Source organism: Camelus bactrianus, chromosome 20 (genome assembly GCF_048773025.1).
Source record: "Camelus bactrianus isolate YW-2024 breed Bactrian camel chromosome 20, ASM4877302v1, whole genome shotgun sequence".
In the NCBI taxonomy this organism is placed as follows: domain Eukaryota; kingdom Metazoa; phylum Chordata; class Mammalia; order Artiodactyla; family Camelidae; genus Camelus; species Camelus bactrianus.
Genome location: NC_133558.1, coordinates 4267262 through 4294413, shown reverse-complemented (window position 1 = coordinate 4294413; position 27152 = coordinate 4267262). Strand labels below are relative to the sequence as shown.

The window sequence follows — 27152 nt, the reverse complement described above, 5'->3', positions numbered from 1 at the left end:
TACTAATCCCATTTTCCATAAATAATTGGTGTTGCCGTGTTATTCTGAGTGTTTTCTGTGCAGACATTGGCATGTCTGTCTGTTGTTCTGTGTGCATGTTTACACAGACGGCATCACGCGGCACACACCGGTCTGCAACCTGAGTTCTCTGTCTTGGCTTTTTGTGATAATTGTATGTTTACCTCATTCTTTTTAATAAAGTGTGTCATGATTGATTAAGCCTGTTCTACACTGAAAGATGTTTGTTATTTCCAGCTTTTTGGTCTTAAAATTAAAACTGTATTGAATATTCTTATATATAAACTTATGGGATAATTTCCTTTTTTGATTGAGGTATAATTGACATAACATTAATTTTGAATGTACAACAGAATGGTTTTGATATTTGTATATATTGTGATGTGATCATCACATTGTCTAGTCAACACCATTCCACACAGTTACAGATTTTATTTTTCTTTTGATGAGAACTTTTAAGATCTAGTCTTTTGGCAACTTTCAGATATACATACAGTGTTGCTAACTGTAGTCACCATGCTGTATGTTACATCCTTGTAACTTATTTTATAACTGGAAGCTTGTGCCTTTTGGCACCCTGTTCCTATTTTGTCCACTCCCCTACCTGGGATAGTTTTTTAAAAGCCGAATAGTTATGTCTAAGATCATGTACATTTTAATTTTTATGGAAAGTGTCCCATTTCCCTCCCAAAGATGGTGCCAGTTTATGTTCTCAAGAAGGTGCAGTGTTGCCTGTTCTCCTCCCCTCTCGCTAGTCATTCGCAAGTATTATCAGTGTTTCAGTTTGTCAAAATGATACAAAATAGTATCTCATTTTTCATTTATGGTTAAGAATGAGGTCTGGCATCTTCACACATACTTGATTGACCACTTAGTATTTCTTTTTCTGTGAATTGGCTGCTCAGGTCATTTCCAGGTTTGCAAGTTAAATTGTTGTTATCATTACTTTCAGTGAACTCTGTCTGTCTATGGAAACAGAAGTGCAGTATGGTAGGCGCTTTAGTGAGGGCGCAGGGAGGGACCTTCCCCATCCAGGAGAGGAAGGGAGTCGTTCCCAGAAGGGGTGGACATTTGGCCGGATTCTTGCGTTCTGTGAGGAGTCTTTAAGGTGTTACATGCTCTGCTCAGCACTTCTGACTTTCCTTCTAGGTAAATGGCAGCTATCAGATACTTTAAAGCAGAAAAATAATAAAGTTATCTTTAAAAAAAAAATTCATAGTTGTGTGGAGGCTGGCTGACCAGCAGGAGCTCCTGGACACAGGGACCGCAGTTAGATATTTTCCACAAAACGAGAAATGACCAGGGCCTGGGCTGAGGCCTGGGAATAAAAGGGAATAGAAGGCATTTTAGAAGTGGAGCCAATTGGGCTCTCAGTGTCTTTCTGGTTGTTTTAGGAAAGGAGGGAGTCAGAGTACTGAGTTTAGGCAGCGGGATGACCCAGTAACGTTAGGAGGATGGGGGTGCCCGTGTGCTGGGAGGGCTGAGTTTGGGCTGGATCTGGCCAGTGTGAGGAGCCCATGAAACTGTCACGTAAGGGTGTGTCCAGTAAGCGTGTGAAAGCTGTGTTGAGCAGAAGCAAATTAAGATGTGGAGGCACTGGGACGCACAGTGCAGGTCCCAGGGCCTCAGCGCTGTACATGCTCCTTCTCTGGAAGGACGACCTCCCCGCATCATGCTGGCATTCAGTGAAGCAGCAGGCGGAATCGGGTTGAAGTGTAGGCCCTGCGGTGCCTCAGAATTAACTCGTGTAGGTTGAGGGGTTGGTTTCAGAGTATCTTTCTCCCTGACATTGTTATTCGTGAACTTAAAAGCTGTGTTCTCAGTGATTTTGAAGCTGCTGATCCAGATCGCACTTTGAGAACCATGGTCTTAGGACGTGTTTTTTTAGAGTAAAGGGGTTGAACCAAACTGAAGGTAATTTAGCCAGAGCCATTTCTTTCAAAGATAGGACATGGACTTTGCATATTTGAGGACAGAAAGCAGGAGAACTGTTGAAGATGGTGGAAGCCTCCTCAGGTGTGTGAGGACCAGCAGGTCCAGGAGGCCTGGGCCTGTTCGGCAGGAGCTTTTTCTCATTTTTCGCAGCTCTCAGAGGGTGATTCTCACTCAGAGTGTAAAGGAACGAGGGTGGTTTGCAACAATTCGAGCCGTGACTGAGAAGTTGCCTCCTGTGTCTTACATTTCAGAGTAGGGTGCTTCAGCTTCCCTGAAGTCTTTTAACTGTTAGTGCTAGGTTAGCTGATTTTAGTAGAAAATTATAGGATTTTTGCTAAATACTAGGGATATGCCTGTCTAGGGAAACCTTAGTCAGAAGCTATAAGCATGAAGTTTTCTGTGCAGTTTGGCTTAGGGACTTGTTAGAAAACTGGGGCATAGCTTATTAACTTAAAACAGCCCGCCTGAGAGTCACCTGCGTTGCACGTCCCGCAGGTGAGGCAGGAGGCTAGGCGAGACGTGGCCCCAGGAAGGGGAGAGGGGCCGGTGTGGCCGTCTGCTGGCGCTCCGTGTTCTCTGAAGTGAACGCGGTGCCGTGAGTTTTACTACAGCTTAGTCAGGTGACTTTCTTGAATGTCTTTTTTTAGTGGGCGGGGGGGGGTTTCCCCAAGTTTTTTAGGGTTTGGGGAGGGAGTGATAAGAGGGGGTGGTTTTCCTTTGATGGCTGAAAAGCATCGTTATACACACCAGTTACAGTGTTCTCTGCTGAAATAAAATGCCGCTTTCTAGGCTGTTAAGGCATTTGGAGCCATTGTCCCCAAACCTGAATGACTCTTAAGTTGCTCTCTCACTCAGTGTCTCATTTGTCTGGTTTATTTTGTGATGTGCTAGGCAGGTGGGTGGTGAAGGTTGTGGACTCATAGTTAAGGAGAGTTGATCGGCTGTCTTACTGCTGCGGTGCAGCCCGTGTAGTGAATGAGCAGGCGCTGCAGGTCCTCCGAGGCTCCCACGTGCTCCTGTATTTAAAGCCCTGCTGTGGGGGGATGCTGTCAGGAGTCAGTAATGCCCACCTCACATCGGCCTGGTGACAGCCGTGTCCACACAGACAGCAACGAGATTCTGAAGTGGTTTTTGGAAAAAGGCTATATTCAGCATATTGTTTATTTTTGAAGATTATTCAGAAATAGAAAAGGCAGTAATTTGTAGTCTAACCTTTTTGAAAATTTGGTGAAAGTTGTAGGCTGTCTTCATCAGAAAAATGCTTCTGTGCTCAGTTTTAGGCACATGGAACCCTCTTAACACATCATTATTAACCTACTTAATAAAGCACTGAGGTCAGTTTTCATGTGATTTTTTAGACTCAGTCTTAATATTTCAGTCATTAACTCTTAAGCAGATTTTAAGAAAGAATTTTTAGGTTCTACATATTCTTGGTAAACATTTACTTTCTGTTTTTTAAATCTAGGTATGGTGATCTAATAATTTTGGAAAATAAAAATTAAGATCTTTCAGGCAAATTTTTTGGTATCGTCATTCATGAAACAAACCCCATACTTTGGTGAAAACATCTTTTCCAGCCCTTTCACTTTAGTTTTTAAACTGGAAAAATAATTATGGTTTGTAACATATTCCACCAAGGACGTATCTTCCTATTATGTTAGGAGCTCCTAGAAAATAAGACAAAGTGGTCAGAGAGAAGACAGCCTTTCACTTTTTATAGAATCGATAACTCCTTTAACCTGCTGCTCATTCCAGGTGAATTTATGAAATTGCCAAAAATTACACAAACTGCCTGGCTGTATTTGTAGATATTAAGTCTTTAATTTCTAAGCAATATAAAATTTTTAAATGTTCTCCCTAAAGAAATATAAACATGCTAAATTGTAGAATTCCAGAAGATTTTGTATGGTAGCTTCAACAGTAGTGATGAAGATTAGATCTTTTATCGCCCTAATTGCATAGGTTTTTTAATTGACATATAATATAATGCTGTGTTAATTTCAGGTGCACAACATGATGGATATTTGTAGACACTGGGAAATGATTACCACAGTAAAGCTAGTTACTGTCTGTCCCCATACAGAGTTACCAAAACATTTTTTTCTTGTGATGAAAACTTCTAAGGTTGACTTACAGCAACTTTCAAATGCATAAAGTTTTACTTTGAGTTACCTCTTGAAGGATTATTTGAAAGGTTAGTTAAGAAACCTATGCTGGGTAAGAGGCCTGGTCTTGCACGTGTGTTCGTTTTTTGAGTTTAAGGGTAAAGCTGAAGGAGAGTGTTTCTGTTGAACACATATATAATAGTCAGGCAAGTTAAAACTTTCTCTTTTCTTCCAGATAAAGCTTCACCAAGAAGGTTGCCCAGGAAACGGGCACAGAAGAGATCAGTGGGATCTGATGAGTAAATGTTCTTTGTGCAACAATTCGGTCTTTACGTAACCTGCCCTAATGTTTTTCGGCCTGATGGGAATTAGTGCAGAGAAGCCGTGTCACCATAGGCGGCAGCTACTACCGTGTGTGGACTGAGCAGAGTCTGTGGCGATAATATTGCTGAAAATGCACTGCATTTATTTTTCTAAAGTAACAAATTTGGTTTTTTTAAACCATTAAAATCTGTGTGTGTGCGTGTGCATGTATGCGAGCGGTTGGTCTTATGAGAGTCATTGTTGGACTCCCTGCAGCGTGCCTTAAGAATACCAACTGTAATGCTGTTGTCTCTTCCTTTTGGACATTTTCCCCCAAAACTTGGTATTTGCCCAAGATGATTACAGATGTCCTGCCGTGGACTGATTAAAGAAAACAATTGTTTCTTCCTTAGACTAGCTCAAGTCCCGACTGCTAGCACAGATTAGCACACTGTTTGTCTTTCATCTAGTATTCTCGAGGCACGCGCAGGGGTGGCTGCTTTTTAGCACTAGAATTGTTTTGGTACTTTGCTGCTGTTTCCTGTAATGTGCACCTTCAGAAAACTTCCCAAATGAGTGCAAGGAATTTGGGGATCTCTAGTACCAAGATTGTGAAACATGAAAATTCTGATTTTGATATATAAAACCAACCCCTCTTGTTTTCTTTTAAAAAAAAAAAAAAAGGGGGAAATGGTACATTTATAGAAACGGAGTTGGTGTCCATTGTTCTATTTCTGACCCGAGATAGCTCTGGGATGAGCTTTTTTTTTTTAAGAGATCATATTAGAAGCATCTTGCTTAAGAAAAGTTGCCTTGGTCTACAGACTAAGCAAAATTCCGACTAACCCTAATGTAGTAAAGAGTTGGAGAATTTTTAATGGTTAATCAGTTATGTTTTATCTGATCTTTTGGGTATTTTGGTTGTTGGTAAAAAAAATTTTTTTTGGTCTGAAGAATTCCCAATTTTTAAGCACTTAAGATCTCAGAACCAAAATTAATTGGACTTCATAAAATTCCTCTTAGTTACCTTTGCCCTAGGTAGTAAATTAAGTTTGGCATTATTGTCAGACTGGATAGGTGGAACAGTAAAATAGTGTGAACAAATGAGAGGCTTTTCCCCTCTGTCTCTAAGCCATATTCTCCCGTGTATATTTTGTACGGAAATGGTAAGTGAAATTTTAGTGGCTGTTTAATTACTGATAATGTCTTCATTATAATGAACTGACCCCCCTTTATTATAGTCCCCACCTGCACCCAAGCCCACACAAAAAAAACAGAACACGCATATGAAAAATCTTTCCAGGTTGTTGAAGTATTTAAACATCTGAGCCAAAGCCAATGACAATAAAACAGAAGTTACTGTATAGCTGTTAATTGCTTTGCAAGTAGGGGCTGAGGTGTCGAGTGAACTATATTGGCAGTGCTGAGCTGTACACTTCCTGCACCTGTCATGTCAAGTGTTGAGTTTTTAATTAGGCTGGATGATCAGTAGTTTATTTTGAAAAAGCTCTGTGAGCTCTCGGAAACTGCATGAGTTTTTGTTTGATGTAACGTAGGAGACCCTCCACCTTCTCAAGGAATGGATTTCAGAACACTGTTGTGAACGTCCAAGTCTGTGAAAGTATAGGACCTAGTGAAGTGAGGTGTGACTACAGAAGTTCAGTGACCTCCGTGGAGCGTTTCCGAATTCCTGGTGGCCCGCAGGCGGTGCGAGGCCATGCCGGGTACTAGCCCGCCCACTTCTGAGCTTCACGGTAGTGCTTACTGTGTTCTATTTTTTAGCATAGGTTGGGAACACTTAAACGCCTCGGTCCTCGGAGGCCGAGGTCTCTGTAGTGTCAGTGTTAGCAGAAACTAACTCCATAATGAATGGAATTCAATTCCACACATGGTTTGTTCAAGCACACTTAATAAGTAGCCTGTTTTTTAAATGTCTTTTTTAAATGTAAATATATGGATGAAGTTTTTGTTTTGATATATTAATTTGCTACACCAACCATGGTTTCAGAATTCACCTTTTGAACAACTTGGTTCCAGAGTCTGTAAAATGAGCTGAAAAACTTGTGTATCAAGCCTGTCCTGGGGACGTGAGAGATGGCGTGTTCATAAAGCATGGATCTCACCTTGGTTGTGCAGCCGCATCATTCATTCCATGGCCTCACGTAGGAGGTGACTTGTAAGACTCTCCCTGCCCCCTTGGGTGGGAGGGACCTGGGACTTCCAAGGAGAAGCCTGAGGAAAGAACACGTTGGAAGGCGGGGGCTGTGGCTTGACTTTAGCGAAGTTTTTAATTTTAAATAAGCTTCAGAAAATAGTGACTTTGAAAAGTCAAATTTAGATCTTAAAAAACAAATTTAAAAGCCACTGCAAAGGTGTGTTTGCAGTGCATCAGCCTGAAATTATTTTAGCTCTGCTGGGAAGCAGCAGATGGTGGTGGCTTGACACTGAAATCTTTCTCCAATGACTTGTGTCATTTTGGAGCTAGAGGAATAGATAAGTGTGCTAAAACGTGAGGCTGCTGTACAGCGCGCATCCCCTGTGATACTGTCACATCCACGCCCTTGGTGTGAAGAACATTTATTTGGTTATTAGCACATTTAAATAATGTACTTTTTTTAAACCCTGAAACTTGGCAATACCATCATTCCTACAAGATTTTGATAAGTGATACCCATGAATTTAAAGACATTTCCAGATACACTTGAAGTAATTTACCACAGTTTGGGACAGCATCATTTATAGCTATAAAATTAGTAAATTTGCTCTAGTTGAGTAAAATCCTATTTTTCTTTGAACCAGCACCCGCAGCTCGGTGACGAGCAGCGTCACACACGCACAGAACCCTGGTGTCGGTGTGAGTGGAGCGCAGGGCCTGCTGTCCAGCTCACATGTCCCTGAGCCCATCGTCCTTAGAAGGTGACAGGAGGGAGGAGCAGAACTGGGAACTGGCTTGTAAACATCTAAATTTCTTTAGGACTCTTAGGATTTTATCGTTTTTCCTTTACACAAAAGCCTGGATTTTACTGTAGTTAAGTGTCTGAAGTTTTGGAGTTTTTCTTTTAGACTTCGGCGTCACACAGGAATACGACCCTTAAGGTCTGGATGCCGTTGAGCTGCATCTTAAGGCAGTAGGAAAACAATTCATTTGCTAAGCGTCTGCCACGCGCTGTGCTGTGCTGGGCCTTTCCCGTCTCACAAGCCTTCACAACAGCCCACTGGCAGGAGGTGACGCTGTTCTCGTTTATACGCGGGGAAAAAAGCAGCAGCTCCCGAGTTGAAGCAGCTTGTGCGAGGCTGTACGTTAAGTGTGGATTCACACCTGTCTTACTCGAAAACTCCCCTGTTCTCTCTTCTGCACCGTGTTTAAGAGGGAACTGCAAAACCAAGCGTTTGGTTTACAAAGCTTACAAATAGTTGATTTTCCAGAATCCAGCAACTGGCAAGTTCACATTTAACCTCGTAGTTATTTATTTCAAAATCATGGCCTTTAAAACCATTTTCTTCAAGGTAGACTTTCTAGTTTGATTGGATTTTCAAGGATTGTAAGATTCAGCTTCGTGTTAGAGGTGAGACTAAAGCCTCTCTGTTCCTGGGTCATTTAGCCAGACAGGGTGGGGGCTGGGGTCTTTCTGTTCAAGTAGGAACTTCCCTCAAGAGGCACAATGGAGCACTAAAAAGAAAGTCTGGGGTCACCCAGAGAACACATGAAGGACAGGCCTTATTTCAGGTCCGCAGATCACAGCTGCAGGTGACCTGACTAGGCCTTGCTCCCCCGCTGTCCCTCGTGCAGACTCTGTTAACATACCTGTGACGACGGGCCCCCTTGGCGTGGCCGTCCCTCTGCCCGGGTGCGGGCTCTGTATCCTGCTGGCCTCCTTTATGGTCGTGGCGTGGAAACCTGTCACGGGGGTTTAAAGAAGACAAGACGACGTGGGCAGGTTTTCATTGCTCAGAGGTGGTCCGCTGGTCACCCAGGGGCACTGGCAGCCCTGTGAGGTTGAACAGAGATGGGGGTGGCGTGCGGGAAGCCTGGGGCCAGGCTGCGGTCAGCCTGGCCGCTGACCAGCAGTGACCTGGAGAAGGCAGCTCATCTCTGGACTCCCGGTTGGTTCTTTTTAAATTGAAAAATACTTGACGTGCCAGTCCCAGACTGTGTGATAGGTACCTCTGCCTAGTACAATGTTACTAAGTGGTTCTTCCCTGGAATCTAGCTTACTTGGCTAAAGGAAAGGGACTAAGGTGTGGAATGGACTCGCGTCAGACTGCCTGGGTTCAAATCCCAGCTCCCCCTTCTTAGTTGGAGGCACTGGGCCTCAGCTTGGGGAGCCTGCCTCCTGGGGTGGCAGGTGCCTAGAACGTGGCCTGGCCCCCAGGGGGCCATGTGAGCGACTGAGCAGCGCCTGCTAACGGCACCCCAGGACGCGTACGAGAGAGGGTGTGGCTGCCACCTGCTGGACTTCAGTGTGGAGCCATAGGTAAAATCTACTGAACAAAAAAGTTAAAGTGCTTCCTAATTAAAAAGCCTTAAGGTGGGCGTGGAAGGCGGCTGGCTCTGTGGATTTAATGATGAACCCGAGGACTAGGGCTGCCAAGGGGTGTCTGTGCTCGTACTAGGTCTGCGAGGACCTGCATCCCAGTCCAGAATCACCTTTTCCAGAAACTTGGAGAGGCTGGACGTGTCCCCGTGACGCCAGGGCTATTCAGAAGAGTTTTGAGACTCCTCTCAGTTCCTTAAACCCTCAGGCCGTGAGCCACCCAGAGATTGTCGGCCTTGCATTTTTGCAGAAATCCAGCCGTCTGGTCACCCACTTTAATCACAGTTGTCAAAATAGGTGTTCAAGTTCTAAAAGCATTTTAGAAAGGAGTGTGAGATGTTCTAGTCAGGGATCGGGGTTGAGTAGGGTTCTGTCAAGCATCTGCCCTGGGCTCTTCCACACAGATGCGCATTAATCCTCACCCCTGGCCCCCGGACAACCCTGTCCATCTGCCCAGAGGCACCCCCGCCGCACGCCTGGCCCAGAGCTGTCGCGGGGAGGAGGTTCACAGGTGCGCACCGAATCCTCACCTGCGCGCTGGTCGCAGCGCTCAGATTTGCTTGATGTTTCTTCCTCTGAGGCGGGTCCCTGCTGCGTCTGCTTCAACGCGGTGGTGGCCGGGAGTCACGGCACCCGTGTCAGTGCTCTGGGAGGCGGCTCTCTTCAGAGGCCCCACGAGAGCAGAGCAGGCCCGCGGCGCCCCTCCCACCCCTGGGCAGTTTATTGTTGGAGCTGAGGGTCCTCCCGGGTCTTGCGTTTTACATCTCATCATGGCTGAGGGACCTTTTCAGGGCTAAATACTGATTCTGTCTTTATAAAATCCGCCCCTACAAGCTGGTGGCACTCTGTGCCCACGGAGGGGATGAGTGCTGGATCTTGACTGCGCAGCTGGATGCCTCCGGGGAACGAGTCGGGTTGGCCCTGAAGCCCTGTCGTTTCAGGAACTAGGGGTTAAGGGTCTGCCCCGGCTGCTGGCCCGGCCGGCCGTGTCTGCCGCGAGGGCTTTCCTGTGCCCGGACGCCCACCCGGGGCGCTCAGAGCTAGGCTTGGGTCCTGTCACCAGGTCGCCTGGTTCCCGGGAGACGAGCATGCAGGCCCCTGCCCGGCGTCCTCAGCACCTCGGCCCCAGCGTGTCGTGCCCGCCTGTACCGGGGCCCTCCCGCCCTCTGCCCTGCGCAGCGCGTGGCCCTGCAGCTGCACCCTGTGCTCTCTCGGCTTCCTTTTCTTCATTGGGCCGTCAGTCTTCCAACTTTCAACTTAGATTCTAACCCCAGGGATCCTCTTAGGACCGAACGCTGCCGCCTGGCCACTTCCGGGGCTCTGTCCCCAGCCCCCGCCTGCGCGCCTGCGCCCTGGACACCGGCCTCGGTTCTGTGTCGTTCTCACGGCCGGTGATTCAGTTTCACTTAATTTTTTATTGTAACCCCAGACCAACAAGTCACACTTACTTCTCTCCTTAAATCTCTCCCTCTGACTTCCTGTCCTTCAGTAACGAGACGCCCGTTTATCCAGCGTCACAGAGGCCCACGTAGTCAATACATGCTTAGATTTTACCTCTGCAAGGAACGAAATTAGACTTCAGCTCTCTCCCCCCCATTTCAAAATCTTAACAGTTTTAAGAACTTTTCAGAAATCTGAATCCGTTCAGTACAGGCAAAAATACCTCTGGTTCAAAATACTTTTTTACATTTGCTAATTCACTGCAGGTCTTGGGTTTGCTGTTTGAATCCTGGTGCTTGCTAACTTGAAATGTGGTTTCTGGCAGTGCATTTTAATCAGGCCTGTTTAGGATAAAACGTGCTTCTGCAGTGTGGGTTTTATCTGGTGACTGTGTCTGAGAATGCCTAGCCACCTTTAGGACTGACTAGATGAGACAGTGGAGAAACGTTCCCGCTCTGTGAGTATCTGGAAATGGCAGTTTCTCCAGGTTAGTAAACCAAGAGCTCCCTTTCCTTGGTTGTCCCCGTCGGTCAGACGTGCGTCTTAGCTGGTGCTCTGTGCTCTCAGATGCAGCTCTTTTACTCACATCTCTAGTTAAAGCCGATTTTGAAAGTATTTGTGTGCAATGTGAAACGATTCCTAAAGTGCCAGCGCACTTCCCTGCTGGGGGTGGAGGTCTTTGAGAAGCATAGAGTGCATCTAAAAATAATAAGCAAAAGAGAAAACTACAATCTTGCTCTTAACTTCCCCCGGGAACTTGTAAAAGGCTTCGCACATTTTCAGCATATGCAATGCAGACGTTTCAAGTAACAAAGTCTGGTTTCAGAATGAAGATGACTTAAGGTGCGTTCCACACGTGCTGTCTGGCTGTCAGCTGTTTGACTTTTCAAATGATGGTCAAAGGCACCTCCCTCCCAAGATTTTTGGTTCCCAGTATTTAGACACTTAAACATTTTTAAGCAAGCAGAGATGCATTTTTGGTTTAACTTCATCAGTATGTCAGTGAGTCAGTGCCTAGCGCTTCCTTCTGTCCAGGATCTCGCTGTAAACAGTAGAGCTGCATTAACATGTTCATTGTAGAAAAAGTAGCTTCTGATTAGAGGTGGTGCACACTTTGGAGATTTAGTCTTTGTAACTATGTGATGTTTCAGTCCTTTCTGCTGAAAGGAAGTGAATCAAAAAATACTAGGGCAGTAAGAATCAGCGTTTTAATTTCTTCTCGACAGTGCTTGAAACACTCAGTATTCCTTAAAGTTCAGATTATTCCCAAGTCCGAAAAGAAATACACAAAATGTTAAAGCCATTTTTGTGGTAGGGTGGTGGATTTTCTTCTTCTTTTCAAAATGTAATGTGCTTATATTTTATAATGGAAGAAATAAATATAAATGTTCAATTTATCTGAGCCTCCTACGATGAGTGTAACAGTCACAGTGGTCGTGGGCAGCTTCGCTGCAGCCCGTACAGAAAGTGAGCCCATTTAAAAAGTGAGATGTTTTTGTCACTTTACACATTCAGAGAAAATCAAGATAGATTACTGGCAGAAAATCCTTGAAAGGAACCCCAGCTGGCTTCTAGTCTGTTAGGTCTTTAAATTAATAAACCACCTGCATCGGGGCCTGTGCCAGGCTCTGCGCTCAGTGCTTCCCCCCCCCCCACCACCACCACCAGTCTTGGCGCCCACGCAGCCTGTGGCTCCAGCCCTGCCCAGCCCGGCCCGCTGGAAACCCTCCTCTGCCTCCAGCTGCATGTAGGCCGACCCAGAGACCCACCGTCACCCCCAGGTGACCTGCTCCTCACCTGCTTCTCCTCCCACCCTCCCCTCTTGGGCCTCGGCAGGACTCCCTCTGCTGGGCTCACCCCCACAACGGCCCCTGCCGGTCAGCCTTCCCCGACCAGCGTCCCTCATCCAGGGCATCCCCGCACGCAGTGCCTCACACCACCATGAGTCTTCGCGCCCTCTCCACTGTCTGAAGTTGCCTGTCACCCCCTTTTGCACTGTAAACTTCCTGACGGCAAGAATTTTAAGTTACCAGATCACCAAGTCTTGAAAGAACACCTGGCAAGTGGCAGGTGTTTAATAAACAGGAGTTGGTGTCCCAGCCACACAGTGAAGCAGGTACACCCCGTCCTGCAGACAAGGAAGCCGAGTGCACAGGCTCCGTAACATCTGGAGGTCGGTCAGCCTTGGGTGGCTGCAAGCTTGTCTGCCCAGAACCTTCACCCAATTCTGTTGCCTCCCTCCTAATCCGGAAGGTCTCCAGGTGGCCGCCTGGTCACCAGTCACTGAAAACCCAGGAGAAAACAGGCTGAATTACCGGCCCTGGGTTCACACCTGCCCACGTCTCTGCCTCCACTGTGCACGTATTGACCAGAACTTCCCGGCTCACAAGCCCCGGAGGATTCTAGGGAGAAACGGCGGCTCAGTGGCCTCCTGGCTGTGCCACCAGGAAGCACTTACCAAAAAACCAAGGAAACTGGCGCAAGTGCCCGGAGTCACCGGCAGGGTGGCTCAGGTCAGATCCCGTAGGTGAGTTCTAGAAAAGGAAGTGACACAATGGGGACATCACAGCCATAGCGTCAAAGTGAAGCTGGTTCCCAAATTGTGAGCGAATTGTAATCTTAAGTATTTTTTCATTAAATGCATAGTACAAGCTTAGCAAATGATATCAAACTGAGACAATTAAATAAGCTACCTGAGGTGATAAAAGCTGCCCACCTGGTTACAAGGACACCACGAGGAAAGAGACCAAAGGAAGCTCCGCGGAGCGCAGGTCCTTTCAAGCCGTGTTTCAAGTCAAGGACTAGCTGTATCACTAATAAGACTTTTTAAAAAAATTACTGATTTCTTATAAGGGAGTAACTCATTACTTACGTCTGTGTTTTGGTTTTATAGCTTTAAATCAGTAGTATTCCTCCTCTGCAAGAATTTTCCGAACGACAGGGAGACATTTTAGGGCTTGACGGGTATTCCCGGGCCCCTGGAAGCCGTGGGCGCGGGTGTGTCGCTGCCGCCCTCTGCTGCCCGCGGGCGGGGCGGCAGGGACGGCGCCTTCCCAGGGCTGCCCGAGGGGTTGGGGGCGGAGCGTTGGGACCGAGGGACTGTCCGCGACCCTTCTCTCCCAAAGCAAGCCACCTGCTCGGGCCGCCGCAGGCCCACCAGCCCGTGCCTCCTGCGCTCCGGCCCCGCCCCAGGACATCACACTGAAGGGAAAACGCTGCTTTTGCTAAGACGTCAAGGGGATGATTCGGATTTAAGCTGCGTGATCCTGTCAGAGGAAGATGAAAGCTGTGAGAGTCACCCCGCGGGGTCATGTGGGGAGCTGGCCGGCAACGCTCAGAATGTGCTCTACGGGGTCACCTCGGCAGCCAGGAGGAACAGCTCTTGGACAAGCCGCCGCCCCCGTGCTTTGCCCCCTCCACGTCCACGCACGCTTACTTCCGGGGGACTGGTCACTGGACGTGGGCGTGGTGTGCAGGTTCGGAGCCCTTGTTCGAAGCAAGTCCCACCCACTTCGGGGCGGGCCGTCTTAGGCAAGTCACTTAACTGGTCTCGGCCTATTCTCTAAAAAACTAGTTACTAATACTCAACGGTTAGAAAGCCCTCACTATGTGCCAAGTGTGTGGCTGAAGTTTCTAAAGATACTGCGTGTCAAAAAAAAAAAAAAAAAAAAAAAAAAAAGGCTGATCCCTGGGCCTGGCCCAGAGTAACCTCATTTTCACCACTAGGGGTGTTTCTTCTCATTACATAAGCAGTGTTCATCTGTCAGCCAACCGAAAACCATTAGCAGCAGCTTTTTTTCTTTCCTAGAACTGAAATTCCATTTAAAAGGTGTGGTTCTTTTTTTCTTTTCTCCCCGTACTTAACAGAGCCTCACATTATATTAACGTTGGAAAGAATCTGATGAGTCCTGCAGGCCAGCTTTCTGCCCACCTGGCCGGGGGGCCCATCCCACCCCTGGACAGCTCAGCTCCTAGTTCTTTCTTGAACCACATGGACCTTCTTGTGGTCTGTGTCCTGGTTCTGCTCCCCAGATCATCTTAGAAAACATCCTCTCTATCTCATAATGGTCCTCGGTGTATCTGAAGACCGCTATCACCTCCTCCTATGTCAAAAAGCATCTTTTATCCAGGCTCAGGTAAAAATCAGTAATGACCACCTCAACCTACATTGATTTTTTTTCCCCTAAAATATTCCCATAAATTTTCCCCTTAGGAAACAGTGCCTTTATTAAGATGTTGGGAATTAAGATGATGTCTGCCCACTTAAAACCTTACCGTACCGAATAATGTAATTTGCAGGGTCCCAACAATTACTTGAGCTAAAAGATGTAAATAACCACCATGCGTTCTCCCCCCAGAATGTATCACTCCAGCAACGACTTCTTGCTCTCAGGCAGCATTCGGTAACTTCGCTACCCCTAAGATGGGGTGGGTGCAGGGGAAGTCTGCTTTGTGGGTGTTCCCAGAGCTGCTGATTCTAGCTCTGGGCTGGCGCCCAGGAATCTGCATTTGATGAGCGCCACAGGTGCTCCCATGACCACACTGCAGAACATTCCCCGGAGAGTCTGGGTTTCCCCCAAAGGGGCTGCTGGCTGTGAAATCTTGAGCCAGCCTGCCTTCCTGCCCCCAGGAAGTCCCCCACTAGCCGTGCGGCAGGACAGCACGCGCCCCACAGCCGGAGCAGCCTCCTCTCCCTGGTACAGAAGTGGGGCTGCTTCGTGGTCGTGGTGGTGGTGATTGTGTTGAGGGGGCAGTGGCAGCAGGTGACCCTTTTGAGCACTTCTCAGAGCCAGGGGCTCTTGGAAGCGTTTCACTCGTGTTCACTTTTTTTTTAATGGAGGTAGCCGGGCTAGAATCCAGGACCTCGTGCATGCTGAGCACGCGCTCTCCCACCGAGCTATCATCACACCCCCACTTGTGTTCACTCTTACCGCTCAGACCACCCTGTCCTGTACGAGGGAGGATCTGCTGTCACTGTGTTACAGCTGAGGAATTGCAGGTGCAGATCAATAAAGCCACCTGCCCAGGTCACCCAGCTAGTAGGGGAGAGAGAGGCCGCCCTGGCGCAGGACACAGGCAGGCTGCCCCCAGGAGCCCTGCCTGTCGCTCTGCCGCAGAACCTGGCCCTCTCCTGGGGGCGTCAGACCCGTCCAGGCAATCACCGGACGCCCCACAGACGCCTTGAACTCAACACGGGAGGTGGTCATCCCTTCCCGGAACCTCTTCCCCGCCTCCGTGGGTGCTGTCACCTCCACAGGAAACTCCCTTTTGACGGGTCCCCGTCCATCTCACCTCCTCACAGCCTCCTCCACCCAGCTCTCCCTGTCCCCGTGACACCTCCCTGTCCTGGTCCTCATCCTGAGTGGACGTGGGTGGGTCCCCGGGTTCTGTGACCCAAGCTGCTTCCAGTCTTGTCCCCTCCGCCATCAGGCATGAGCTGCCGCCGTGACCCTCGGAAGATGAACTGACCCCCCACAGTCTGCAGGACGAGGACCTCCACTTCCACCGTTGGCCTCCCCATGACCTTCGAACCCAATCCCCCACCAGCCCGCACTCTGAACCTGGGCCCCCAACCTCTTCCTGGATGAGGGCGCTGGCGCCTGCCACACCTGCCGTCCCGGCACCTAGTTTGGGGGGGCTCTTTAACCTTGATATAATTTTGAACTTGGAGAAAAGTTGTAAAACACTACAAAGACATTCCCTGTACCTTCCACCTTCACCAGGTCATGCTGACACCTGGTCACACACAGACGCGCAGCCGTGCAGACACTGACCAACCTACTCGACATCGGGCCCTGCGCGGTCAGCTGAGAACACGTGTTCTCTTACGGAACCAGGTCATAGGGACCAGGACCAGCAAGTGGAACCCTGAAGCTGCGACTCCAGCCGGCAGGCGGCAGTCAGCCCCAGCACCCGCCCCGCCCTGCCCCCCACAGCTGGTTTTCCACGGTCACGTCACTTGTCGTGTCTCCTTAGCCTCCTTGGATCCAGACAGTTCCTCACGACACCGGTGCTTTTAAGGAGTGCGGGCTGGTGGCTCTGCGTGTCGTCGTGACTGGGGGACTTGGATCACGCCCTTCCGGAGCGGCGCCCGGCCCCGCTCAGCCCCGGGCCCCCAGCGCTGCTGGCCAGTCCTTGTGGGGATGTTGACACTGATGCTGTGGCAAAGGTGGGGTCTTACTCAGTTTTCCAACCTCCGTTTCCTGTTTCCTCCTCGAAGGAAGCTTTCTCAGGACCCCCGCCCCAGGCTCCCATGGTCGGGTCGGGGGTCCGTTCCATCACGTCCTGGGCATTGACCTGCCCAAACCCAGGCAGTGCGCCTGCACCCCACCTCCTGCAGCTTCCAGGGAGCCAGGCCCCACTCTTGCTCAGCTCCCAGCCCAGCCTGGCCCGGAGGAGGTGCTTGGTACATGTCTGTCGAGCGAATGAGAGAATGAGTGAGATGAGCTGGGAGCTGAGTTACTCCCAAAGCAAAACCCTCCAGATCTCCCCAGCCAAGTCCTGGTGGGTTTTGCTTTCTGCATGGAGCATGGCTATGTTTTCGGGTTTCTTTTTATGCCAGATTCTCACTGAAAGCATGGAAGTTTGACTAAATCCCAGAGAAAAGGCACAGCAGTTATCCTTCCTTTTGGGCATCCCAGAATGGACTCATTTTAGAAACTGAACCCCAATCCTAGATTTTCCCATGTCTCTTCCTGCGGGCAGGGTGTGGGAGTGAAGGGGAGGCCTCTGGGTCTTTTATCGCGAGAAGTATCTGGACCCGAAAGAGCAGCACGAGATGTCATTGGGCCCCAAGGCCGCGGCCCAGCCACCAGGCACCGGCCGGGAGGCAATCGGAGGACTGTCCCCAGCCTCCCAGGGCCTGACCGGCTCCCTCTGTCGTTTCAGACGCAGGAGGAGGGAGACGCACTGACAGTGATGCGGGATCCGGCTGCGCCGCCAAGGCTGCTACGGGAAGACCCTGGAGATCCATCCCTCCCTACACCGTGCTATTCATTAAACTTTGGACCCCTCAGCGGGACCCCTGGCTGGCTCCACGGAGAAGCCACCGCAGGGACGGTTGTGTGACCCAGGCTTGGTAGCGTTTGCAGGACAGCTGCTGTGCGTGACATCTGAGTAGAGATTTCCTTCTCTGGGTCCCCGTCAGTGGGAAGGGTGGACCCTGGGATCTGCGGCCGGGTCCTCCTTCCTGCCTGCTCTGCCCCATCACCCAGATAGTGACCCAGGTGGGACGCCAGTCTGTGATGTGGTGGCTGCAACACACCTGAGCAGCTTCTGGTGTCATCGTTGGGGACCTCTGGAGATGCACCAGGTGGGGAAGTGTCCCCAAAAGGGCTGGCCACCAGGGTTCTGAGTAGGCCTGGGCGGAGGAGGGCTAGGCGCCAAGCTGGGTGATGCTTTGGGTGAGAATCAGGCCACATGGTCCTTCCCCGCATCCAGGCCTTCCCGCGTCCAAGGCCGGCTTCTGTGTGTTGGGCTCCTCATGGGCTCCCATGGCTCCTTGTTGTGCTGACATGAATCAAGGTGAACTGCACTGAACTGAATTGGATGGAAATAAATTGAATTGAAAGTTATATCCAAGAATATGTATCTCTTGCTGAGCGCCCGGCTCTGGGGGGGGGGGTCAGGGACACACAGGACCACCCCTGTGTCTGCACCAGCCGGGCCGTGGCTGTGATGCTGTGGCAGGAACTCGTGGGGGATAGCGGGGAGGGACCTGGGGCGGGGATGCTCCGAGCTGAGCCTGCAGGAGCAGAGCAGGAGGGAGAGGGGACACGGTGGGCAGGGAAGGCCAGGGGCCGGGGCGCACCATGTCTGAGGAGCAGAAGAGACAGGGATGAAGCGGATTCAGCCAGCAGATGCGGCCACATGTGTGCAGACACGTTCACGTGGAGGAAGCACATCTCACCTGTGGCCTGTGAACCCCATGCGTGGAATCCCCTAGAACGGCCCCCATACCTGCAGCAGAGTTTCAGGAGCAGGCCCAGGAATCTGCATTTTAAGTCAAGCTCCACAAGTGGACTTGTGTTAGTCAGAGACCCCCTGACGGGGGCGGGGTGACGGGGGAGCCTCAGGGTCAGTCCTGAGCCGAGGGGCCCTCGGTGCACGTCGGCCTCCATGGAGGGGCTCCCAGGCCCTCCCGGAGCTCCAGGCGTTGGCTTTGCTGATGGGCTCCTGGTGGGCGATGGTGGTGCTGTGGGGACACGGGCAATTCTGAAGAGGAGATGATCTGTGAGCTCCGGAAGATTCCAGCCAGACTGACAGCAGCCCCACCTGCTCTTCTGAGGCCCTGAGGACACATCTTCCATAACTGTCTGTCCATCCTAGGTCCAGGCCCTCTGGGACAGGGGTGGTGTGCTTAGTAAAATCATGCAATGCCATGCCCGATGCTCCCTGATCGGAAGGTGGGGCACCCCAGCCAAGCTGCCCGGGGTCCTGGCTGGGCCGCTCTGGGGTGGGGGCTCCGGGTCATGCCGTCTCCCAAGCAGGCCTGAGAGGCCACTTCGAAGTGTTTCCCAGGAGTCATGTGATGCCTCGATTCCTGCATCCAGAGATGGCCTGCTTTCCCCAAGGTCTCAGGTGCTACCCTGGCTGCCCCTCGGCAGAGCTCTCTGGAACACCTGTCAAACCCCAACAGAGATGTCAAGTGACTTTCTCAAGGCCACACAGCAGGTTAGGGTGGATGGGCGGGAGAGGAGAGGGGTGCTAAAGCCTGTTCTCCTCATCCCCTCACTCTGGTTTCCACAGGCGTTTGCTATTTAAATGGGCAGGTGGGCCATGAGCACCACCTTCCAGCCGGGCCCAGAGCTGGAGAGGCTCCTGTGAACGAGTACGCACTCCACGCAGAGAGACGCGAGCCACAGGCGGGGAGTCTCCAGTTCCAGACCAGGGGGATTTCTTGCCTTTCCGAAAACCACCAAGCAAAACACTTCTTGTTTCTCCGAATTCTAAAAAGATACGTTTAATGAAATGAGAGGAAGAGACGAGGACAAGTGCTGCCCTTCAGGGACCCCGTCTGGCGCCGCTGGTGCCCCGTGGAGATTTGACTCACGTGGCCCACTCCTCGGAACCTGGACCGCGCGTCCTGCACGTGAACTTCGAGATGACCGTTCTTCCAGCAACACCAGTCACGGTCCCCGACGTGCGAGCTTCGCAGCCAGGGGCTCCTGAAACCCGGTGTCTTTCTTGTCCTCTAACGTGGAATAACCCGCTTGTCGGTGGTGCCAGCCACACGCAGAAAACAAAACCAGGGCAATGTCAGCTCGGGCGGCTGTAACAAGCAGCCCCAGCCTGGGGCTGAGATGGCGGGGTTCCCTCCTGGTCTGGCAGGCTGCGGGGCTGAGCTCGAGGTGTCAGCAGGGTGGGTGTGTAGACGATGGTCTTCTCCCCGTGTCCTCACGTGGTCTCTCTCCTGTGCACGCACGTCCTTGGTGTCTCTGTGTCCAAATTTCTTAAGGACATGGGTCAGATCAGATTAGGGCCACCTTGAGGGCCTCCTTTTAACTTAATCACCTCTTTAAAGGCCCACCTCCAAATACAGTCCCATTCTGAGCTGCTGGGGGTTGAATTTGGGGGAACACAATTCAGCCAGTGACAGGCAGTGTTTCCTGTCCTCTCCTGCAGACGTGTGTGTGGTGATGGGCTTTGAATGATAAATCAAGTGCCATCTCTCAAGCTTGAGCTGCCCTTCCTTACCTCATGATCCAGGTAATTTTACCTTCAGATACACACAGAATATTTGCAGACTCCAAACTCTTGGCACTTTTGGAATTCTAAGCGGCTTCTTGGTGAGCCTCCCTTTGGTATCCATGTAAAGTTCAACGCCAGGCCCAGGATACCCCAGCTGTCACCCGCCACAAGGGGTGATGCAACACGGGGGGCTTCACCCAAAGCCCTGGACACAGAGGAGCTCAGGCCCCCTGTCGGCAAACAGTCCTCACACACCCACTGTGTGTCAGCAACTGCCCGCCTCCTCAGGCACGAGAGGAAGGGCCCACACTCCCTCCTGGACCCACGAGGAGTTGGGGACCCTTCCTGGTCAGAGCCTGGGGAGAGCCACGCAGAACAGAGATGCTACCTCCCCGACTCAGGGTTTCCCCCTGCCTCTTGGAAAACAAAAAATTCTGGAATGAGTAGATGCTAGATGATCATTTTGAATGCCACGTAGACAGGCCACACTGGGGAGGCAATGAACCCTTTCCCCTACAGTCAGAAGTAAAAATCAAAGCTTTCTTTCCCAGCTCCGTGTGACTACAGCTGCCATTGTCCCAGTCACAGCACCCTTCTAAAGGGACTCACTGTTGGTCCTCACGTAGCCCTGAGACAGAGGCTGAGGGTCCACCTCAGTGAAGGCCTAAGTTCTCAACAAGACACAGGGACTAGTATTTAGGGCGGCCTCAACGCTCTGAAGCTCGGCCTGCACCTGGCGTTCTGGGAAACGGGCACTTTGTACCCATTTTGGAGCTAAGAACGTCAAGTCCAGTGGTGCTGAATCACAGAGTGGGGCTGGGTTTGAACCCAGGGCTGTCTGACTCCAAATCCTGTAAGTTTTGCCCCGTGTCACCCTCAGGACACTGGGAGATGGACGGGCCCAGCCTACTGCGCACTAGCAAGCTCCAGGGAGCTTTAACAGTTCTCACCGAGTTGCCCCACCCCAAAGGCTCTGTTTAATGGGCCTGGGGTGGGTCCCCAGGTGACTCTACTGAGCAGTCACGGCAGAGAAGCCCTGCCTTCCCCAGGCTGCACCTGGGAAGGTCAGAGCCGCAGAAAGTGCCCTGGTAGGCAGAGTGGGAGCCATTCACGGAAAACTCTCGGGTCCACGTGGCCTGGGCAGAAACCCTGGCCCTGATGCCGGCCTCCTCGGGAGGTGAGGCCCAAACCTGGTCTCTCTGCCCAAACCACACAGCCCACAGGGCCTGCCAATCAGGGCTTTGTTCCCATCTGCAAAAACACAGGTATTGAGTCACTAAAATGTGCAGGCACCGGGCTTAGTGCTGGAGGAGACACAGAACAGAGTATTTGCTCTGCTGTGTCCTCCAGACTAGCTGAGGAGACACAGCTCAGCTAAATGTAGAAAAAGGAGAAGAAAGGACAAATATATTCCAGCATAAGATAAGAACCAAGTAAGTGCTCCCCGGGGGTATTGGGCAGGGAGGGCGCCAGAGGAAGACCCTTGTGGGGGGTGCACTCCGGGAGGGACAGGCGACTGCCAGCCCTGCCTGAATCCCTTACACACACGCTTCAGCGTAAAGGAGGTGAGCCTTTCCCAGGGACGGAGTGTGCTGTTTCCTGCAGGCAGAGGAAGTGTGGTTGTTCCGCCCAGGGGGAACCTGGTAAAGCTGCTTCAGCACCCACCCCTTCCACCGTGATGGTCTCATTCACTCCTAGAGCTTCAGCTCCCACAGGACTCAGATCCTGCTGTGGACTGACCTGTTCCCTGAGCTACAGCCCACCCCACCTGGACGCCTGCAGTGGGCCCAGCAAACTCCCCCTCCTGCTGGTGGCAGCCCCGGCGTTCTCCTCTGGGGAACCTTCCAAAGGGCAGTTCACAACACTGTCCCATTTTGGCCTGAGTTGGTCTAAGCTGGGTTTTTGTCACTTGCTTTCAAAAGCTCCTGGAACAAGCTCCCGGCGGCCCTCCTCAGACCCAGACCGCAGCCCACGCGGCTGCTCGTCCCACTTCCACCTCCTCACCTGGGCCCGCACGACCTGAGCAGCTTCCTGGCTGGGCCTCGGGCTCCGCCGCCCTGCACTCTGCCGCGGGACGTTTCTAGAGCCAGCTCTGCTCCCGTAACAGACCGTCATCGACCCCACCTGCTGCCAGGACGGCGCTCTCCTTCCACACCCGCAGCTCGACTCCCGTGCCCCACGTGCGCTTCTCGCCGTCCCCGCCCCGCCCCCGAGCACCCCGGGGCTACTTCACAACGTCGTCCCCTCCGGGGGTGACTGGCCTGCACGTTCCCCCGAGACCCCCGCACCTTTGCGTTTCCTACCTGGGCCCGCGCGTCCCGGTGTCCGCAGGAAGTGGCGGAGTGAAGGCGGGAAGGACACGCCCACCACGTGCCTCCAGGTCCTGCCCCGCCCCGCCCCTTCCAGGTGACTCCTCCCCGGCCTGGCCCCTCAGCCCCTTTCGGAGATCCCGGTGAAATCCTTGTGAAATTCACCCCCAAGACGACTACCTGCACTTTTTTGGTCCTTTCTTTCCCCCAATTAAACAAAAACGTTAAAAAAAAAAAAAAAAAAAAAGGCAATGCAGCGGGGAGGGATGACCAGGCGGAGCGTGGAGGATTTTTAGGGAATGAAACTAGTCCATGTGATACTGCGAAGGCGGATCCACGTCGGGCACGTTTGTCCAAACCCACCGGACACCGGACCGAGAGCGAGCCCGCGTGTAAACAGCGCATTGTGGGCAGCGGTGACCGTGACCCTGCAGGTTCACCCGTCATATAAACGCCCCCGCGGTGGGGATGTGAGGATGGGGGGAGGGGGGCAGAGGTCATGCGGGAAATCTCTGCACCTTCTCAATTTTGCTGTGAGCCTAAAACTATTCTTTAAAAAATTGTCTTACTGAAAAAGACAATAGGAAAAGCTGGCCTGGTGCAGTTTAGTTTCAATAAAAATTCTCACGTGTATACCTACTTTCGAGCTCACCATGTCACGCGCTTTCCCCAGCTCACCCCACGCCCACACCAGCTCTGCCCACGCCCTTCCCCCAGCTCAGCCCACCCTCTCCCCGCCTCTGCTTTCACTCCCCTCTCAGCCTGGCGGGTCCCCTTGTCCCTTCACTCACAGTCACAACGCCGGCAAGTTTCGGCCCCACATTTTCTGCAGGATCCAAACCCTGGCGAGTGAGCACCTACCTCAGGGAGGGAGGGCTGGGCTGAGGCCCTGGCGCTGGTGAGCTGGGAGAGAAAACAGGTGGGAATGCTCTGGAAGATTCTAGAAGGACGTGGGCAAGGCAGGTCGGCAGTCCTGCTAGTTCATATGGCCCCAGGGCCCACACGGCCCAGAGCTGGGAGGACAGCAACCTCGAGGAGTGGGCACAGGCCACACAGGGCAGAGCTGGCTGTCACCAGCCTACAGATGGGTCCCACCTCCTGAGATCCTGAGACAGCAGATAGGAAGTGGAATTTTTAACAAGCAACCTAGGAATTCTCTTTAGTGGTGGGGGGGAGGAGCTTGGCTGTGTGGGGTGGTGGGTGTGTGTGTGGGGGGTGGGTTATCCACACCGAGAAGCTGAAGACCCTCAGCTTGGAGGTTCTGCCCTGACTGCCCTCTTAGGGAGTGAAGATGAGTTGGCCGTGCAGAGCCGTGCCCACCCACAGAATCCTGCCATCAAGTTCTGGGGTCGCTGCTTTGCAGCAAAAAAACTGGAACAGCTGGAAATTCACTGAATGACCCTGGGAATACCTGGATGGCACCCACATCACATCTGCTTCCATGCCTCAGCAGCACGTGGTTTTCCGTAACTGTCCTTTCAGGGGACACCGCACACCATCACAGACCCCACGACACTCACCTTTTGTTTTAGCTTTTCTGGTGGGCAATTTCATCCTCACAAGGCCACTCATTGGCCTTGAATCATTTCAGCCTGGTCTCCGCTCTAAGGTGATAAGGATTTTTTTTCCTTCCCAGCTCACTGGACATGGGTGAAGACACGAAACAAACCCCACAGGAGCAGAAGCTGCAACGTGCAAGTGCCGGATAAACACGTCCGAGAGTGAGGAAGGAACGGAAACTGGGCCCAGCTAAAGCAGCAACAGTCAATGAATAAAAATAGTACTGAGAAACAGGATGATGGCTTTAATTTTTTCCCCATGTTTTCCTGCAGCGCCCACATTTTCCAAGCTGAGCAGGCATCACTTTTATTTAAAAGAGCTGCCCTGGGTCCATGGACAAAGGCAGGGCTGGAGAGACACTGCACCCTCGCCGGCCTCCCTGCCTCCAGCCCTGACAGCCAGGCAGGGTGGAGGCTGCCAGCACCCAGCCAGGTACCTCCCTCCCTCCCGGGGCTGTGGCTTCCTTCCCCCCAAACCGGGAAAGGAGCACCCGCTGGTTTCTTATTTAGGACACTGATTTGGCAGCCGAGAATTGGAGGGGCCTATTTTGTTGTTGTTACAAAGCAACCTTCAATTTCAAGTTTAAAATAAACCCAGTCCTCTCCCTGGGGCCTGGCCTCTCCAGGAGCTGGTGATGGAAAGGGGCCAAGGCCGCTGGGCGTCCAGACGAGGAGCTGGCTGTCGGCAATGCCCTGGAGTGTCCTTGTTGCTTTTCGGCCCCTTCCAGGAGCCTTTGGAGCCTCTGAGTAGGGCAAAAAAGCAGACACTCGAGCAAGTTTTTGGGGTGGTTTGTGTTCAGGCTGTGGCAGAAGCAGGAACTCGGGGAGGAGCAGCCAGCCGGGCCCAGAATCCCCACAGTCCAAAATCCTGTCTGCTCCTCACCTCCCTCCCCCTGAGACGGTAGGTGGTTTCCTGGGATCAGACTCACACCTTCGCTGCGCAGTTGTTCTCTGGGCTCTCTTTCCCACAAAGGTGCTGGCTCTGCGGGTCTGGGAGGGCCCTGGGGCTCATTTCTAAGAGCTCCCGGGGAGGCTGGAGCTGCAGGTCCTCAACCTGCACTTTGGTTGACTTGGCGGCAGGGCTGGACCCCATCCCAGGGTTCACCTGCACCCCCACCTGGCCTGCACTGCCCAGAGGAGGCAGTGACAGGCCCTCCTGGGGTGCTGTGTGGGGTGGGAGGGAGGAGAGCTCCTGGTCTGCTGGTCTGATAAACCCCAAGGCCACAATGCGGCTGGCCTTGAGCAGGAGGTTTTGGACCACAGGGCCAGGGAGGCCGGTGCTATCTGGGACCCTCCTCTGCAGGGAGCATTTGGGTGAGGTCATGACCCCGTGCTTCCCCGGCCCAGCCTCCTCCTTCAGTCAGGCCGCCAAGAGATCTTCAGGGCATCGCGAGGACGAGGCGTTATAAGGAGGAGGCGTCTTTAGCAACAATAACAAGTGATGCGGATTCTCCCGCAGTGCTAATTGGGCAGCAGTTGCTGTTAATATTCTCCATTAACTCACTGAGTCTGCACGGCAATCCCACGAGGCAGAGACCTTGGTTACCCCCCTTCTCAGGGGTGGGGAATCTGAGGCCCCAGGCCATTCCCCAGGCATAAGGCACAGAGGGATTTGCACGCCTGCCAGCTCACCCCCAGACCCAGCTCTGGGCCATCCCTCCACTCCTGTCTCCGACGCAGAGTCAGTGGCAAACTGTATCTTCAGGTGGGAGGACCCTCCACCCAGGGCAGGCTCCCCTCCACCTGCCCCCTGGATGAACTCCAGGCTTGCACATCCTGTGTCTCAGATCCTGCATGTCAGGCCCTCAGGAAACATGTGTTGATTACATTCTCATTCAAACTTGTGCTCTACTTATACAGAACTCAGGGCAGTCAAAGTCTCGGAGAAGGAAAGTAAGGTGATGGGGGCCGGGGGCTGGGGGAGCGAGTGTTTAATGGGGACAGTCTCAACTGGGGAGGATTAGAATAGCCCCATGGACCGATGGTGCTGGTGGCTACACAGCAGTGAGAAGGCACTTCGTGCCTCTGAGCTGCTCCCTTGAAGGTTAAGATGGTAAATCACAAGATTATTCAATCACACCTGAACACAACATGTGCTGTTCTAACCTGAGACCAGTGGCAAGAGGTCAGCACTCCTTCATGCTGCTTCTGGGGAATGGGAGACAGTGACAACGGGACAGCCCACAAGCCCTGCCCCGACCTAAACCCTCAAAGCACAGGGGCTGATGGGCGCCTTGCAGTCAGGAGCACTGACTTTGGAGTCAAGCAAGTCAAGGGCAAGCCCAGCCGCACCATTTGATGGCTCCTCCAGCGAGGGCCAAACCTGGGGGCTGATCAGCACAAACAGGTGACGGACGTGTTCGGTCGTCTGTGAGCCTGTGCTGGTTCCCCACTGGGGAACGGCGATCAGAGATCGAGGGCCGGGCCGTTTGGATTAACGTCCACCAGCCCCTCAAACTCGCCTTGCTCAGCTAGAGCCAGGGGCTGCAGTCAGGAGCTGGAAACCCTAAGGCTTCCCCTCCCCTCGGTCTGGGGTGCCCCTTGGTCCTCACTCACATTCACAGGGAATGGCTAGGCCAAGGGCGACCAACCGCAGCCCGACCCTCCCAGGACAGGTGGGCAGGACAGCACGGGAGCACGCTGTGGGGGGGGGTGTCGCTGCTGTTCCTTTGGGACCCTCCCCAGAAAGTCTCACGGGCGCCGGGTCACAGGGCTGTCAGCAGGCACGTCTGATGGGGTGCATGTTGGGGTGGGGACAGAAGGATCAAGAACTTTTTTCCTTTTCCTTGGCGACATACGCTCAAAGTTACTTTTAAGGGAGTGAAGCCCCCTCTTTTAAAAGTTAATTCCGGACCTCCGGAGTCAGGGCTGACCTCTGAACTTTGACCTCTCTGACGTGTCCTTCAATCCTGTTGGTGCCACTTGAAAAGAGAGTCTAAATCCAACCCCTTCTCAACACCTGTCCCCATCCCTGCTCCAGGCCACTGCCATCCCTTGCCTGCACCCCTGTGACTGCCTCTTGGGGGTTTTGCTGCAGCGCCCTTGTCCTGTCACCCCCCGTCCGTACGTGCCCCCGCGGCCCGTCTGCTGTCATCCCAGCCACTCCCTGCTGCTTCTACTCCCACCTCAGTGGCTCCTGCAGGGGCCAGGTGGCCCCCGGGGGCCTTCTCCTCCACTCTGGGTCCGCCTGCCTGGGTGACTTTCTGAGTGCTTGTGTCCTGATCTCTCAGGCCACCATGCCCTGCCCCCTCGTGGCTA

At 52.2% G+C, this 27152-nt stretch overlaps 1 protein-coding gene across 2 annotated transcripts in view; it reads left to right on the top strand.

Annotated features, from left to right (window-relative positions):
- SSR1 (signal sequence receptor subunit 1) overlaps positions 1–17910 on the top strand; it is a 31046-nt gene extending 13136 nt beyond the window's left edge. The window contains exons 8-9 of one of the 2 annotated variants that reach the window (XM_074348065.1): positions 4294–4357; positions 17225–17910. In XM_074348065.1, coding sequence (XP_074204166.1) covers positions 4294–4357; positions 17225–17249 — 89 coding nt within the window. In that variant the 3' untranslated portion in view covers positions 17250–17910. Of the gene's footprint in view, positions 1–4293; positions 11734–17224 lie in introns of those variants that run through there. The other variant, XM_074348066.1, reaches the window with a different exon arrangement.
- Positions 17911–27152: the final 9242 nt, after the last annotated feature.